The sequence below is a fragment of the Mustela erminea genome, chromosome 20 (genome assembly GCF_009829155.1).
Source record: "Mustela erminea isolate mMusErm1 chromosome 20, mMusErm1.Pri, whole genome shotgun sequence".
Lineage (NCBI taxonomy): Eukaryota > Metazoa > Chordata > Mammalia > Carnivora > Mustelidae > Mustela > Mustela erminea.
This window is the reverse complement of record NC_045633.1, coordinates 33598048-33612309: the sequence shown is the minus strand read 5'-3', so window position 1 is coordinate 33612309 and position 14262 is coordinate 33598048. Positions and strand designations below refer to the sequence as shown.

The 14262-nt window shown below is 44.7% G+C and overlaps 1 protein-coding gene across 6 annotated transcripts in view; it reads right to left on the bottom strand.

The window, feature by feature from the left end:
• Positions 1-14262, bottom strand: part of STYXL1 (serine/threonine/tyrosine interacting like 1) — a 60171-nt gene that overhangs the window by 16568 nt on the left and 29341 nt on the right. For 3 of the 6 annotated variants that reach the window (XM_032328668.1, XM_032328670.1, XM_032328669.1), the window contains exons 5-6: positions 13474-13619; positions 7397-7542 (exon numbers count right to left, since the gene is read on the bottom strand). In XM_032328668.1, coding sequence (XP_032184559.1) covers positions 7397-7542; positions 13474-13619 — 292 coding nt within the window. Of the gene's footprint in view, positions 1-7396; positions 7543-8298; positions 8432-11872; positions 11948-12985; positions 13013-13473; positions 13620-14045; positions 14237-14262 lie in introns of those variants that run through there. The other 3 variants (XM_032328673.1, XM_032328671.1, XM_032328672.1) reach the window with 3 other exon arrangements.

The following is a 14262-nucleotide window of genomic DNA, read 5'->3' as shown; positions in this document are numbered from 1 at the left end:
GTTAATCAGAGAAAGACAATTGTCATATGATCTCCCTGATATGAGGAATTTGAGAGCAGGGCCGGAGGTTGTGGGGGGTAGGGTAGGGAAGGAAAAAATGAAACAAGATGGGATCGGGAGGGAGAAAAACCTAAGAGACTTTTAATCTCAGGAAACAAACTGAGGATTGCTGGGGGGTGGGGGGGGGTGGCTGGGTTATGGACTTTGGGGAGGGTATGGGCTATGGTGAGTGTTGTGAAATGTGTAAGACTGACAATTCACAGACCTGTACCCCTGGGGCAAATAATACATTATATGTTAATTTAAACAATTTACTGATTTTAAAAACTCCAGTTATAATACCACACACACACATATGGTCAACTGATTTTCAACAAAGATATCTAATCAGACAACAGGAAAAGGATCTCTTTTTTTTCACCCCAATAATGGCCTCCATATGCAAAACAATGAACTTTGGGGCGCCTGGGTGGCTCAGTGGGTTAAGCCGCTGCCTTCGGCTCAGGTCATGATCTCAGGGTCCTGGGATCGAGTCCCGCATCGGGCTCTCTGCTCAGCAGGGAGCCTGCTTCCTCCTCTCTCTCTCTGCCTGCCTCTCTGCCTACTTGTGATCTCTCTCTGTCAAATAAATAAATAAAATCTTAAAAAAAAAAAAAAAACAACAATGAACTTTATTCTCCAGGCACTATATGTAAGAATTATTTCAAAATGGATCACAAGTTGTTAAAGGTACAACCATAAAACTTTTAGGAAAAAATATAGGAGAAAATCCTTGTCGAAACTCAAGTGTCTATACAGGCACGGGTCTCCTAGGACTCCGTTCTGCTCCATTGGTATACGCTTCTATCCTGTACCAATATCACAACTTTCTTGTTGCTTAAGACTTGGTATCTGGTCAAACAAGTTTCCTATTTGTTGTTCTTTGATATTCAGCTACTTTGACTCTTTGCATTTCCATATAAATTTTAGAATTACTCTAAAACCTACTGGACTCTTATGGGCATTGCACAGAATCAATAGATCAATTGGACAAGAACCAAGATCTTTACAAAATGGAGCTTCTAATCCACACCCACAGTACATCCTCCGTTTATTCAGGTAATTTAAAATAATATCTTAGGGGCGACTGGGTGGCTCAGTGCGTTAAGCCTCTGCCTTTGGCTCAGGTCGTGATCTCAGGGTCCTGGGATAGAGCCCCGCATTGGGCTCTCTGCTCAGCGGGGAGCCTGTTTCCCCCTCTCTCTGCCTGCCTCTCTGCCTACTTGTGATCTCTCTGTCAAATAAATAAATAAAATTTTAAAAATAAAATATCTTCTATGGGGCCCCTGTATGGCTTAGTCAGTAGAATATGCAACTCTTGAGCTCAGGGTTGTGAGTTCAAGCCCCACATTGGGTATTGAGGTTACTTAAAAAAATTTTTTTTAATAGGGCACCTGTGGCTCAGTCGCTTAAGCATCTGCCTTCAGCTCGGGTCATGGGCCCAGGGTCCTGAGATCAAGCCCCGCATTGGGCAATCCTTGTTCAGTGGGGAGCCTGCTTCTCCCTCTCCCTCTGCCTGCTGCCCCCCACCCCCGCCTGTACTCTCTCTCTCTTTCTCTGTCAAGTAAAAAAATAAAATCTTTTTAAAAAAATTCTTATAAAAATATAAAATAAAACCTGTTTATTCAGGTAAAATCCTTTTTTAGGATTTTATTTATTTATTTGATCAGGGTAGGGGGTGGAGACAGAGAGGGAGGAAACACAAGCGGGGGAGCGGGAAAGGGAGAAGCAGGCTCCCCACAAAGCAGGGAGCCCTACTCAGGGCTCGATCCCAGGACCCTGGGACCCTGACCTCAGCCAAAGGCAGACACTTAACGACTGAGCCACCCAGGTGCCCCTATTCAGGTACCTTAATAATTCCCAGTCGTGTTGTATAATTTTCTGGTAACAACTTACACATCCTTAATCAGGTATAATCCTAGGCACTTAATATTTTTATGCTATTGTATGTTTTTAAATGTTCAGTTTGTTTCTTGTTTGCAAAAAAAAACAATTGATGTTTGTATATTTCTGGAACCCAGAAGACTTATTTAAGTCTAATAATCTCTCCGTAACTTGTTTCCGCTTCTCTGCTTATATAATTATATTGCCTGATTAATTTTTTTTTCCTTTCAATTCCTATCTCCTTTCTGTCAAATTCACTAACCAGAACCTCTAATACAGTGTTAAATAGTGACAGCTCAGCATCTTTGCCTGCTTTACAGACCCAGAGGGAAAATTTCCAATATTTTATCATTAAATGTGATGTTCGCTGTAGAGATTTTTATAGATTTTTTTTTCATTTGATCAAAATTCCCCTCGATTCCCAGTTTGCTTAGAGTTTTTCTTTAAATCATGAATGTACAGTAAATATTAAATGCTTTCAATGCATCTATTGAAATAATCCTGACTTTTCCTTTAGGTTATTGATACAGTTAACTACATGGACAGATTTTTCAGACGCTGAAACACCCCTGTACCCTTGGAATAAACCCAGTTTAGTGATCACATATCCGCCTTCTCTTGCTCTGTGGTCAGCGTGCTAATGTTTTGTGTAGGATTTTTACATCTCTGTGTATGAAGAAAATTAGTCTACAGTTCTCCTGCATTATGTTGTCAGATTGTAAAATCAGAGTTTTCCTAGTCTCATAAAACTGTGAAAATTATTCCTCTCCTATATTCTCTAAAAAAGAAATTTAATATTGGCTTTATTTCCTCTTTAACCATTGGGTAAAATTCTTCACTGAAGCCTGAATTTTCTCTAGAAGAAATTTGTTAGTTATTGATACTAATCAAATTTTCCATTTTGTAGGATGTCAGTTTTGATAGGTTGTATTTTTAAAAATTCATTCATCTAAATTTTCATACTTATAGTTAGGTTTTCATATATCCTAAGATCCTTTTAATGTTTATAGAATAAGTAGGGTCTCTTTTTATAAATGGCTATTTGTACCCTTTTTTTGCCAATGATTTATCAGATTTATTAGTTTTTTAAAAACGACTGTGACTTTCTTAAACCTCTCCATTTCGTTGTTTCTATTTCAATAATCTGCTACTACTATTCCTTCCCTCTTCATTATTTGGGTTAGATTACTGTTCCTTTGGTCATTCCTTGAAATGACTAGCCCTGCTTTTTAATAGAAGCATTTAAGACTATAAATTTCCCTTTACCCACAGCTTAACTGCACTCTACAAGTTTTGATACATTATATCTTTGCTATCCTGTAGTTGAAAATATTTCCTCATTTCCATCAGGAGTCCTTCTTTAACCCATGCTATTTAAAAATTTATTTCTAGGGGCACCTGGATGGCCCCAACTCCTGGTCTCAGCTCAGGTCTTGATCTCGGGGTTGTGAGTCCAAGTCCCGCATTCACTCAAGCCCCACAGCCCTTCATGCTGGGCATGGAGCCTGCTGAAATAAATAAAAATAAAAATTTATTTCTAAGTGTCCAGTAATTTTCTGGTTATATTTTTAAATTCTTGCTTTCTAACTCCTAATAAGCTTTCTAACTTCTAACCTTCGACGTTGAAAAACAACTGTATGTGATTTTAAATCTTCTGAAATTGGTGGAGTCTTACGTTATGGACCCTCATGCTGTCGAGTTTTATAAATGCTCCCTCCACGGAAACTTTTTTTTTTTTTTAAGATTTTATTTATCTGCGAGTGTGTGTGAGGGAAGGGGGAGAGGGAGAGAAGCAGACTCCCCACTGAGGAAGCCTGACCTGGGGCTTGATCCTATGACCACCACACCGTCCCCTCCCACGAGATCATGACCTGAACCAAAATCAAGAGTCGGACGCCCAACCTACTGAGCCACCCCGGCGTCCCCCTCCGTGTAAATGTTTTTAAAAATACAGATTCAGCAGTTGCAGGATGCCATTTTTCTGTTTCTCTTCTAAAGATAATTTAAGTGTTTTTTTTTTTCTTTTCTAGTCTGTTAATATGGTAAATTACATTGATTTCCTAACGTTGAACCAAAGAGACCTTCCTGGAAGAAATACATGGTCATGTATTTCTCTTTATATAATGTTGTTAAGTTTGCTAAAATTTTTATCAAGGATTTTTATACCGATGTTCACGAGGTTTGTGGTTTTCCTTTATTATAAAGTCTTTGTCAGCTTCGGGTATCGGAGTAATGATGGTCTCACATAAGTGAATAAGAAAGTGTCCTCTCCTGTTTTCTGGAAGACTATGTAGATCAGTATTATTTCTTCCTTAAATGTTCAGCTGAACTCACCAGTGAAGCTATATGGGCCTGGAGTCCTCATTGTGAAAAGGTTTTTGACTATGAATTCAATTCCTTTAACAGGTAGGGGTCTATTCTATGATCCATTTTTTTGTTAAACGAGCACGGTAGCTTGAGTCCTTCAAGGAATTGGTTCATTTAATTTTTTTTTTTAAGATTTTTTTTTTTAATTTATTTGACAGAGAGAAATCACAAGTAGTCGGAGAGGCAGGCAGAGAGAGAGAAAGGAGGAAGCAGGCTCCCCGCTGAGCAGAGAGCCCCATGCGGGACTCGATCCCAGGACCCTGAGATCATGACCCGAGCCGATGGCAGAGGCTTAACCCACTGAGCCACCCAGGCGCCCTGGTTCATTTAATTTAAATTTCAAACACACTGACAGAAAATCACTCATAACATTTCCTAATTAGTTTTAAATTTTCAGGTAAACTTTTACTGAGATCACTCTAGATTCACTTACAGTTGTAAGAAATACAGAGAGATCTACTGTACCCTTTGCATAGTTTCCCCAGTGGTAACATTCTGCAAAACTGTAAAAGTACAACCAGGATATTGATGCTGATACAATCCATCAATTGTATTCAGATCTCCCCAGTTTTGCTTGTATTTTGTGCAAGTGTGCATGTGTGTGTCTGTGTGTGTGTGTGTTGTTTTCTATTCACTTACTTCTGCTCTTATCATTATAATTTCCTTCCTTCCTCCTTCTTATGTTTTCTAATTTTTTTTTTTAAGTTGGAAATTTAGGACCTTGATTTGATTTTTTCTCTTCTAATAGAGGCATTTAGGCTATAAATTTCCCTCTGTGCACTGCTTTAGCTGTACCCACAAATTTTGATATGTGGGGTTTTATTTTCATTCAGTCCAAAATACCTTCTAACTTCCCTTTTGGTTTCTTTGTGACCCATAGGCTACTTAGAAATGTATTGCTTAGTTTCCAAGCATTTGGGATTCTTCCCATATTTCTTGTTCGGTTTATTGGCTTCTAACTTAACTCCACTGTAGTCAGAGAGCATAATTTTTTATAACAAATTATTTTTCTTTTGATATTTGTTTTAATACCCAGAATAGTATATCTTGTCAAAAAATATTCCATGTTCTCTTGAGAAGAACATATCCTGTAGAACACATTCAAAGACCAGAAGAATGCTACTGTTATTAGGTGGAGTGTCCTATAATTGTCAGTTAGGCAATTTTGCTCTTCTAGTCTTTGAAATTATTACCTATTTTCTGTGTATTGATAGAGAGATTGAAATCTGATTATAACTGTGGATTACTCTAGAATCTATGGTCCAGATTAGTTGATCATCTTCTCATAATGAAATGACCCTCTAGATCTGGTTGTATTCTTTGCTATAAAGTTCAGTTTATCTAATAATGGAGTCACTCCAAAAGTTGTTTTTTTGTTTTGTTTTGTTTTAATTAGTCATAGCCTTAAGTATCTTTTTCCATCCATTTTAACCCATCTTCATTTTGTATTTTAAAAGTATGTTTTGGGGCACCTAGGTGGCTCAGTGGGCTAAAGCCTCTGCCTTTGGCTCAGGTCATGATCTCAGCATCCTGGGATCGAGCCCCACATCGGGCTCTCTGCTCAGCAGGGAGCCTGCTTCCTCCTCTCTGCCTGCCTCTCTGCCTACTTGTGATCTCTCTCTGTCAAATAAATAAATAAAATCTTTTAAAAAAAATAAAAAAATAAAAAGTATGTTTCTGGAACACCTGACTGGCTCAGTCAGAGAAGCATTCAACTCATGTTCATAGGGTCATGGGTTCAAGCCCCACACTGGGTGCAGAGATTACTTAAATAAATAAACTTTTCAAAAAGATAAAGTTTCTTGTAGATCGCCTACAACACCTCTGCCTTTAAATTGGGGTATTTAGATGAATTTCACTTAGTGTGATCGTTGACAATCATCTTGCTGTTTCTTTTCTATTGGCCTCATCTCTGTTTTGTTCCTTTTTTCTTGCCTTCTTTGGGATATTTTAAATTCCATTTTTTCTTTTTTTTTGTCTTATGAATTATAACTGTTTTATTTTTTGTTTTGTTCTAGCTTTTGGTAGTTACTTTAGAATTTCCAGAACACATCTTCAACCTTTCATCACCTATACCACTTCATGTAGAGTAAGACCCTTCCAAGGGTCTACTTCTTCTTCTTCTTCTTTTTTTTTTTTTTAGATTTTATTTATTTATTTAGAGAGAGCGAGCGAGCACAGGCAGACAGAGTGGCAGGCAGAAGCAGAGGGAGAAGCAGGCTCCCTGCTGAGCAGGGAACCTGATGTGGGACTCGATCCCAGGACGCTGGGATCATGACCTGAGCCGAAGGCAGCCGCTTAACCAACTGAGCCACCCAGGTGTCCCCCAAGGGTCTACTTCTATTCTGCCTCTTCCTGCCTAGGAAGCTGTGGGCACACATATTACTTCTACACATGTCATAATCTCAAAATACATTGTTACTATTTTTTCTGTGGCCAATTAGGTTTTTTTGTCTTGTTTTTGTTGTTTTAGAGGGTGGGAGGCAGAGGGAGCGGGAGAGGGAGAATCTTAAGCAGGTTCCAGGCCCAGCACAAGCCTGACACGGGGCTCAAACTCATGAACCTGGGATCATGACCTGAACCAAAATCAAGAGTCAGATGCTTTAACTGACGGAGCCACCCAGGTGCCCCTTGTGATCAGTTATGTTTTGAAGAGATCTAACAGTGACAGCGAAAGTGTTTTACATTTATCTACATAATTATTTCTGGTGATAAACTTTATTTATGGTTTTTATCCAACGTAGGAATTTGTTTATGAACCAGCAGTCTGTGGCAGTCTGCTATAGGAGCCCCAGTGGACTAAGGGGTCACTTCTCAGAGGCCCGGAGAAGTAGGGTAAATGGAATTCTCTGCACCATAATGGTAAACACCAGGAAAACCCTCCTTTTGCTGAGATCTGAAAGGTAAGTAATGGGTCTCGAGGCAGAGGATGCCATGGCCAAGCCAAGAAACAGACTACAAACCACGAACAGAGGAAGGAAGTACAAAGCCTATACTAGCGGATGCCGATTTCTAAGGCCCTTTCCGCTCTAGAAATGCATGGCACTAGGAAGCTTATGTAAATGCTTAATTTAAAAAAAAGAAAATCAATAGTATTTCTACTCACAATGGCCCCGTCTCCATGGAGACATTGACATGTGCTTTGATTTTCAAATCCTTCTGAATTTTCGGGTCGCAGGCTTGCCTGAAATTGCCCAGGTAGAGCTTGCCTGGAATTATTTCAGCAGGGTAGGGCTGAAAGGCATCCAGTTCCTGAGGGAGAGGAAGGAGAGAGGCTGCTGTACAGAATACATGAGCTGTAGGCCATAGGGTGAGATTTTCTTTCCCCAGGGAAAAAAAGGGCTTTTGTTTTCTGTCTCTTGAAATGTGGCTCGGTGTTAGAAAGATAATCTAGAATAATGAATGAGACTGACTGGCAGGAGGAGTGAGAAGGCTGATAGTCATAGGATGGGGTCACTGAGCCACAGCACAGCACGCTGCATCCCAACACAGACACCCCCCTTACCCCCCATGGCACCTGTGGGCACTTTTCTGGGTGCACAAAGATTGGCATCTGATACCCCTCGATGCAGAACTGCATAAATCCAGGGTATATCCAGTAGGGGGAAAGGGGAGGGTGGGAAGCCTTGTATTATTACATTTTTAAAAAAGATTTTATTCATTTATTTGACAGACAGAGATCACAAGTAGGCAGAGAGGCAGGCAGAGAGAGAGGGGGAAGCAGGCTCCCCGCCGAGCAGAGAGCCCCATGCAGGGCTCGATCCCAGGACCCTGAGATCATGATCTAAGCCGAAGGCAGAAGCTTTAACCCACTGAGCCACCCAGGCACCCTTATTATTACATATTATAATTATATTCTATTATCATTGAAGGGACAGCTCCTTTATTATATAATTATATATTTATATTAATGACATAATTGTACTATATTTCTGGAGGCCACCAGGATTTTAACACCTTCCTAAAAGCAAAAAAAAAAAAAAAAAAAAAACCACTGAAACTACTCACAGAGAGCCTATGTGTCATTAGGAAATGAATTCTGGCGAGTTCTGACGTGGGCAGGTAGGAAGGACAGGACACCACCTCATGGGGGCTCACTGGAATCCCAGGTCCAAAGTTATGATATGAAAAATTGGGGTTTCTTTGAAAAACAAAGACACGATGAGAAAAACTAATCCCACATTCCTCCAAAATGTGTCCTAGGAAACGGTGGTCCCTTCCAAGGCACTCTGGGGAAAAGGGGTGTAAAGAATCAAAGACACATGGGGAACAGCACCTAGGATATCCCTGTCTCAGAAATTCACAACGGGGGCGCCTGGGTGGCTCAGTGGGTTAAAGCCTCTGCCTTCGGCTCTGGTCATGATCCCAGTGTCCTGGGATCGAGCCCCGCATCGGGCTCTCTGCTCAGCAGGGAGCCTGCTTCCTCCTCTCTGCCTGCCTCTCTGCCTACTTGTAATCTCTGTCTGTCAAATAAATAAATAAAATCTTAAAAAAAAAAAAAAAAAATTCACAACGTACGTAACCAAGGAAAGGCAGGAGAAGGAAAAAGCAGTAAAAAAAAAAAAAAAAAATCCACTAACCACAGCCACTGTGGAAAACAGTATGTAGTCTTTTCAAAAACTTAAAAAATAGAACTACCAAATGATCGAGCCATGCCACTTCTTGGGACATATCCAAAGGAAAGGAAATCACGGTGTTGAGTACCTCCCGTGCTCCCTCCAGCATTACTCACAGCAGCCAAGACACAGAAACAACCTCAGTGTCCACCAACAGATGAACAGATAAAGAAAACACGGCCTGTGTCCAGAATGGGCTATTACTCAGGCGTCAGAAAGAAAGATCGCCCACCATTCCTGACAATGTGGGTGGGCCCTGAGGGCACAGGAATATGGCATCTTATTGCTTCATTTTATTTTGCTTTGAAGATGCTGCCATTTCGGGACGCCTGGGTTAAGCCTTTGCCTTCGGCTCGGGTCATGATTTCAGGGTGCCTGCTTCCCTTCCTCTCTCTGCCTGCCTCTCTGCCTACTTGTGATCTGTCAAATAAATAAATAAAATCTTAAAAAACAAAAAGGTATGTCCATTTTTTTAGATATAATGTTATTGCCCACTTAACAGACTGCAGTACAGTCTAAACATAACTTTTATACACAGCAAAAAATTCATTTGCCTTGCTTTACTACAATATGGGCTTTATTGTAGTGGTCTGGAACCAAACCCACAATATTCTCAAGGCATGCCCATAAGTCACATGGAGAAAGCTACTGCAGGATCTCACTTATATGCGGGAGCTGAAAAGGCCAAATTCACAAAAACAGAGAGCAGAACGGTGGTTGGCAGGGGCTTGGGAGTGGGGGAAATGGGAGATGTTGGTCAAAAGGGCACGGACTTCCAGACGTAAGAGGCGCAAGTTCTGGCAATCTGGTCACAGCATGGGGACTTCAGTTAACAATACCGTATTACATACTTGAAAGTTGCTGGGAGAGTAGATCTTAAACGTTCTCACCATCAGGTACACAAAATGGCAACTGGGTAAGATGATGGATGGGTTACTCAACCCTACTGGGTTGATCCTTTCACAATATATAGATGTATCAAGTCAACACCTCATGCACCTGAAACTTACATGTGTTCTGTGTCAATTTTATCTCAAGAAAATTGAAGGGAAATTTTACAGAATCTGATTATTCTAAGAATGTTAACCAAGTCGTTTAAAAAAATTGTCATCGAATAGTAATTTATAATTTATAATATATATATTTATAAATATAATTTATAAACTAGTTGGAAAACAGCCAGTAAAACATGGCAGGCTAATGCTATTCCCAAATGGTACCTCCTGGGAACTGCGGAAAACCTTCCTAGTGGTTCCTTGGGCAGACGTTTTGTAGCCCAGATGTTTATAATGGCACAGTGGCTACAGGTTTATTATTGACATGGGTTGCAAATTATTTGTGGTATTTAGTACAATAAAAACTAGGCAGGGGCGCCTGGGTGGCTCAGTGGGTTAAGCTGCTGCCTTCGGCTCAGGTCATGATCCCAGGGTCCTGGGATCGAGTCCCACATCGGGCTCTCTGCTCAGCGGGGAGCCTGCTTCCTCCTCTCTCTCTCTGCCTGCCTCTCTGCCTACTTGTGATCTCTCTCTCTCTGTCAAATAAATAAATAAAATCTTTAAAAAAAAAAAAAACTAGGCATAACCTCAAGAAAACAAACAAAACCCCCACCCACGTTGTATAAATTGTGGTTTCCAATACAATCTGTTTAGAAGTCCTTTTGGGTGTGAGTGTTCCACGGGAAATGCTGACCTATGTAATTTCAAAAGTCAAACCTAGTTCTAAAATTCCTCTGGCTCTGAGTGGGACTCCGAGCAGGCCTCCTGCCCTTAGCCCACACCCCTCCCAGTGAGCTTAACTGCAAGCCGACATCCTTCCCAAGCTGTCAGCCTCAAAAAGCCTTTCTCGAAGAACAGACGGCAAGCCAAGCCAATATTTAAGTGTGCAAATGGGAAGCAGGACACTTCTACCTGCAGGTAGGCCCGCTCCATACGACCCAAAGCTTCCCCAGGGCTCGGGCTGACTGCACCCAGGACGCTCAGCTTGCTGGAGCCAAAGGACATCCCCCAGCGTCATCCAGAAAATGTCCCTGAACACCTGACACAGACCTATCAACTCTTCCTGCTGCTTCCAAACCCGCTTCCTTTCCTGCGGCTGCGTGGCAGGGGAAAACAGGCCGGGCTGGTGAGAGCAAGCTTGTGTTAATTCTAGATGCCATGCCTTTGATGCCCATATCCATGAGGATGTCCAAACTGAGCCCGCAGCCCTCCCCCACACTGCCCCCACCTCCCGTGCCCCCCACCTGTCACCCACACCAAGAACCCGGGCACTGATCCCAGGCTCCTCCCCCCCCAAGTCTCACTCCCCCACCCCAGTGTCTCATCAGTGCCACTGCCCAAGTGCTTCCCAAATCTGTCCCCTACTCGCCATCAGGGGCTTCCACCTTCCCCAGACCCACCCAGCAGCCCCTACGGGTCTGCTTTCCAAAACCATGACCGCTGCGGAACTTTGTCGAGCACTAGTCCTCCCCAAACCCCAGGGCTCACCACCCTCTCTCTGGTGTGGGCTTCACGTTGTAGCCCCAACACCTCTTGCTCCCAGTGAAATCTCATTTAAGGGAGGCCACGTGTAAAGCAGAGGAAATGAGAAGTTGCTCTGTCTAAAGGCCACGTTCAGCACCGCCACCCGCCCTCCTAGAAGGAGCTCCTTGGGGAGCAGCAGGGATACCCCTGTTTTCCACCATCTCAGAACATGTAGGAGGGAACTGGGGCTTTCATCCTTGCCCCGGAACGACTCACAAAGGTCCCGAAGCGGGGAGAGACTAACACGAGGTGCCTACACTCTATGGAAGGCCACAGACCCCTAGGGCAGAGCCCCTGCTAGCTGCCACCACCAAGAATCCACACACCACGCTTCCCAGTCTACACAAGCGGGGCAAGGGTAAGTCACAGGTGTAGACACACATCAACATGGACCAAAACATACGGTTAATTACGTGCTGTTCCTTCAATGTCGACAAACGTACTTACAGGTTACCGAGCCTTATGGAAGCTTCTTTTCCAAGGGAAGAAGGGAGTTATCAGCAGGATGAGGTTTTTAGAGAAATGCTTATTTTGCACATGGAAAAGCCAGTAAGGGCTGCTCCTCTGGGTGTGAGCAGGGCTTGGGCAGGACGGGGAGACTGATGTACACCAGCAGAGCTAGAGATCATTGTGTGAAGGAAAGCAGATGGGGGCGGGGGCGGGGGGGTCATGGACTGCCCAAGTGAAACCAGGAATTGGGGGGAGGGGGGGCTCGTGGCAGGAAGTAAGTCCCAGCTGGCTTTCTCTGAAAGATCCTTAGTAGCAGAAGGGGCCCCTGAGCTGGGCCCCAAGGAAACCAGCAGCTCAGGCCACCAGCAACATCCAGAATGGGGTTGGACAGAGTGAGGGGGCATGGCCCTAACACTGACGGGCAGCCCGTCCCTCAAGACGGGCCCCACCCTGGACCCCCAGCACCCAAGTCACGGGTGGGTTGAAAGCAGGGAAGAGAGGAGAGGTCCCCACAGCTAACCGACACCCCTGGCCACTCCCAACCCCTCCCCCACAGGTCCCCAACCCCCCACAACTGAAGACTGCCCAGCTTTGGGGGGATGGGAAGAGGGGAGACTTGACTCAGAGCGGACACTGGAATGCTAACATAGCCCGGCTTGTACTGGCCCCATTGCTTTTCCTTTCTTTTAGGAAATTATTTCGAAAGCACGCCTAAGTAGAGAGAACAGTGTAATAAACCCCTGGTCGATTGCCTGTTTGCAAAACATCCTCCGCTAACGGCCTGTTTAGTTTTAACCCTATCCTCACCACTCCCCAACACACCCGGATTATCCTGAAGGAAATGCCAGGGGTCATGTTGTTTAACCCCATAAACGTTCCGTTCTGTATCTCTGAAAGATCTGGGTAACACACACACATTTCCCCGATCACTTTATGGTCAGGTTGGCAGTGGCCAGAACTTCCAGAATCTGCCCAAGATGCGGCTAAGGGCTAAGAGCCAAAGGTAATTACTAGAAAGAATGAAGCCCCCGCGTGTCTACAGCCCACTGCACCCAGACTCCAGTAAGCACCCACCACGCTGCTTGCTGCCCTCCAGGGACCAGCCCCCACCTGTAGGCCATGGCCACCCGGCCTGCCTCAGCCTGCCTCCACCTCCTCCTTCGGGGCTGGCTCCAGGAGTGGCCTCACCTCTGTGTCCTAGACACTTGTCGCTCCCTCTAGGCAAGAACTCCTCATCTTTTTTGTGCTAACCCATGTTTTTTGTGTCCTCTGGGCTTGTGGGTCCAGACAGCTGAGAACGGAGAGGCACCCCTGCCTGTCTTTGATGACAACGGCCCGCCCTCCAAAGCTCCCTGGGGACCCCTGCCCCCTGGGCGGGCCTCACCTGTACCCTCGTGCGAGGAGAAACTCACCCTCGTGGCCTGGACCTCCTGGCTGCCCCAGGTCTACTTCCCAACCAGTGTCCTCCACCTCTTCCATCCGAGTCGCCGCCCGCCTCCTCTTCCCCTACCCGGCTCCCCATCCGTCGGTCCCCGGGGTGGGGGCGGGGGAGACAACGCATCCATCCAAGCAGGCCTGGGCTCAGCACCCTGACTCACCTGTGGCATCCAGATGATCTTCTGCGTCCGGAGGAAGTGGTACGTGGCCGAGAAGCACTCGTAGCCCCCTCTCAGGATGCACACGGGGTGACGGGTGAGGGCAGCCAGAGCTCTGCCACACTCCACGGCCGCTCCGGGCACCAGTTCTAAGAACAGAGACCACAGAGGTGAATGGCCCCCCACGTGCTCACCGTTTGCCTAAAGCTCTGGCCGAGGGCCACTCGATTTGGAAACGCAGCGCTCTAGGACCCCGAAGCAGCTCTAAAGGGAGGGGAGTGTTAGCAGCTCAAATTTAAAAAGCCACCTGCTACCAAGTAAGCTGATCCTTCCCCTCTGTAAACCCTCAGACCACATAGATCTCTGCATTACCTCGAGGAGAAAGGATTTAACAGAAGGGACAGGTCTCTATACGCATCACCTATCGTGTACCGTACCGTTCCCCGGAAGTGGGAAGGTAATGGTTCTCAGCATATCCACAGCGCTGTGCGACCATCACCCCCAAAAGAAACCCGTACGGGTTAGAAGGTTTTACTCTTCTTTCTTCAAACACCCAGCCGGAGGCGACCACTGACCCAGTTTCTCTCTGGGGATTCGCCTGTTGTGGACGTCTCATACAGACGGAGTCCTACGGTATCTGGTTTTGTGTCTGGCTTCTTCTGCCTCGCAGAGGGGTCTCCCAAGTTCATCGCTGTCAGTACTGCGTTCCCTTTCAGGGCTGAGTACTCTTCCTTCCCCTCTGCGTTTATCCGCGTGTCCGTCGCGGCGCACGGGGTCATGTCCGCTTCCCGG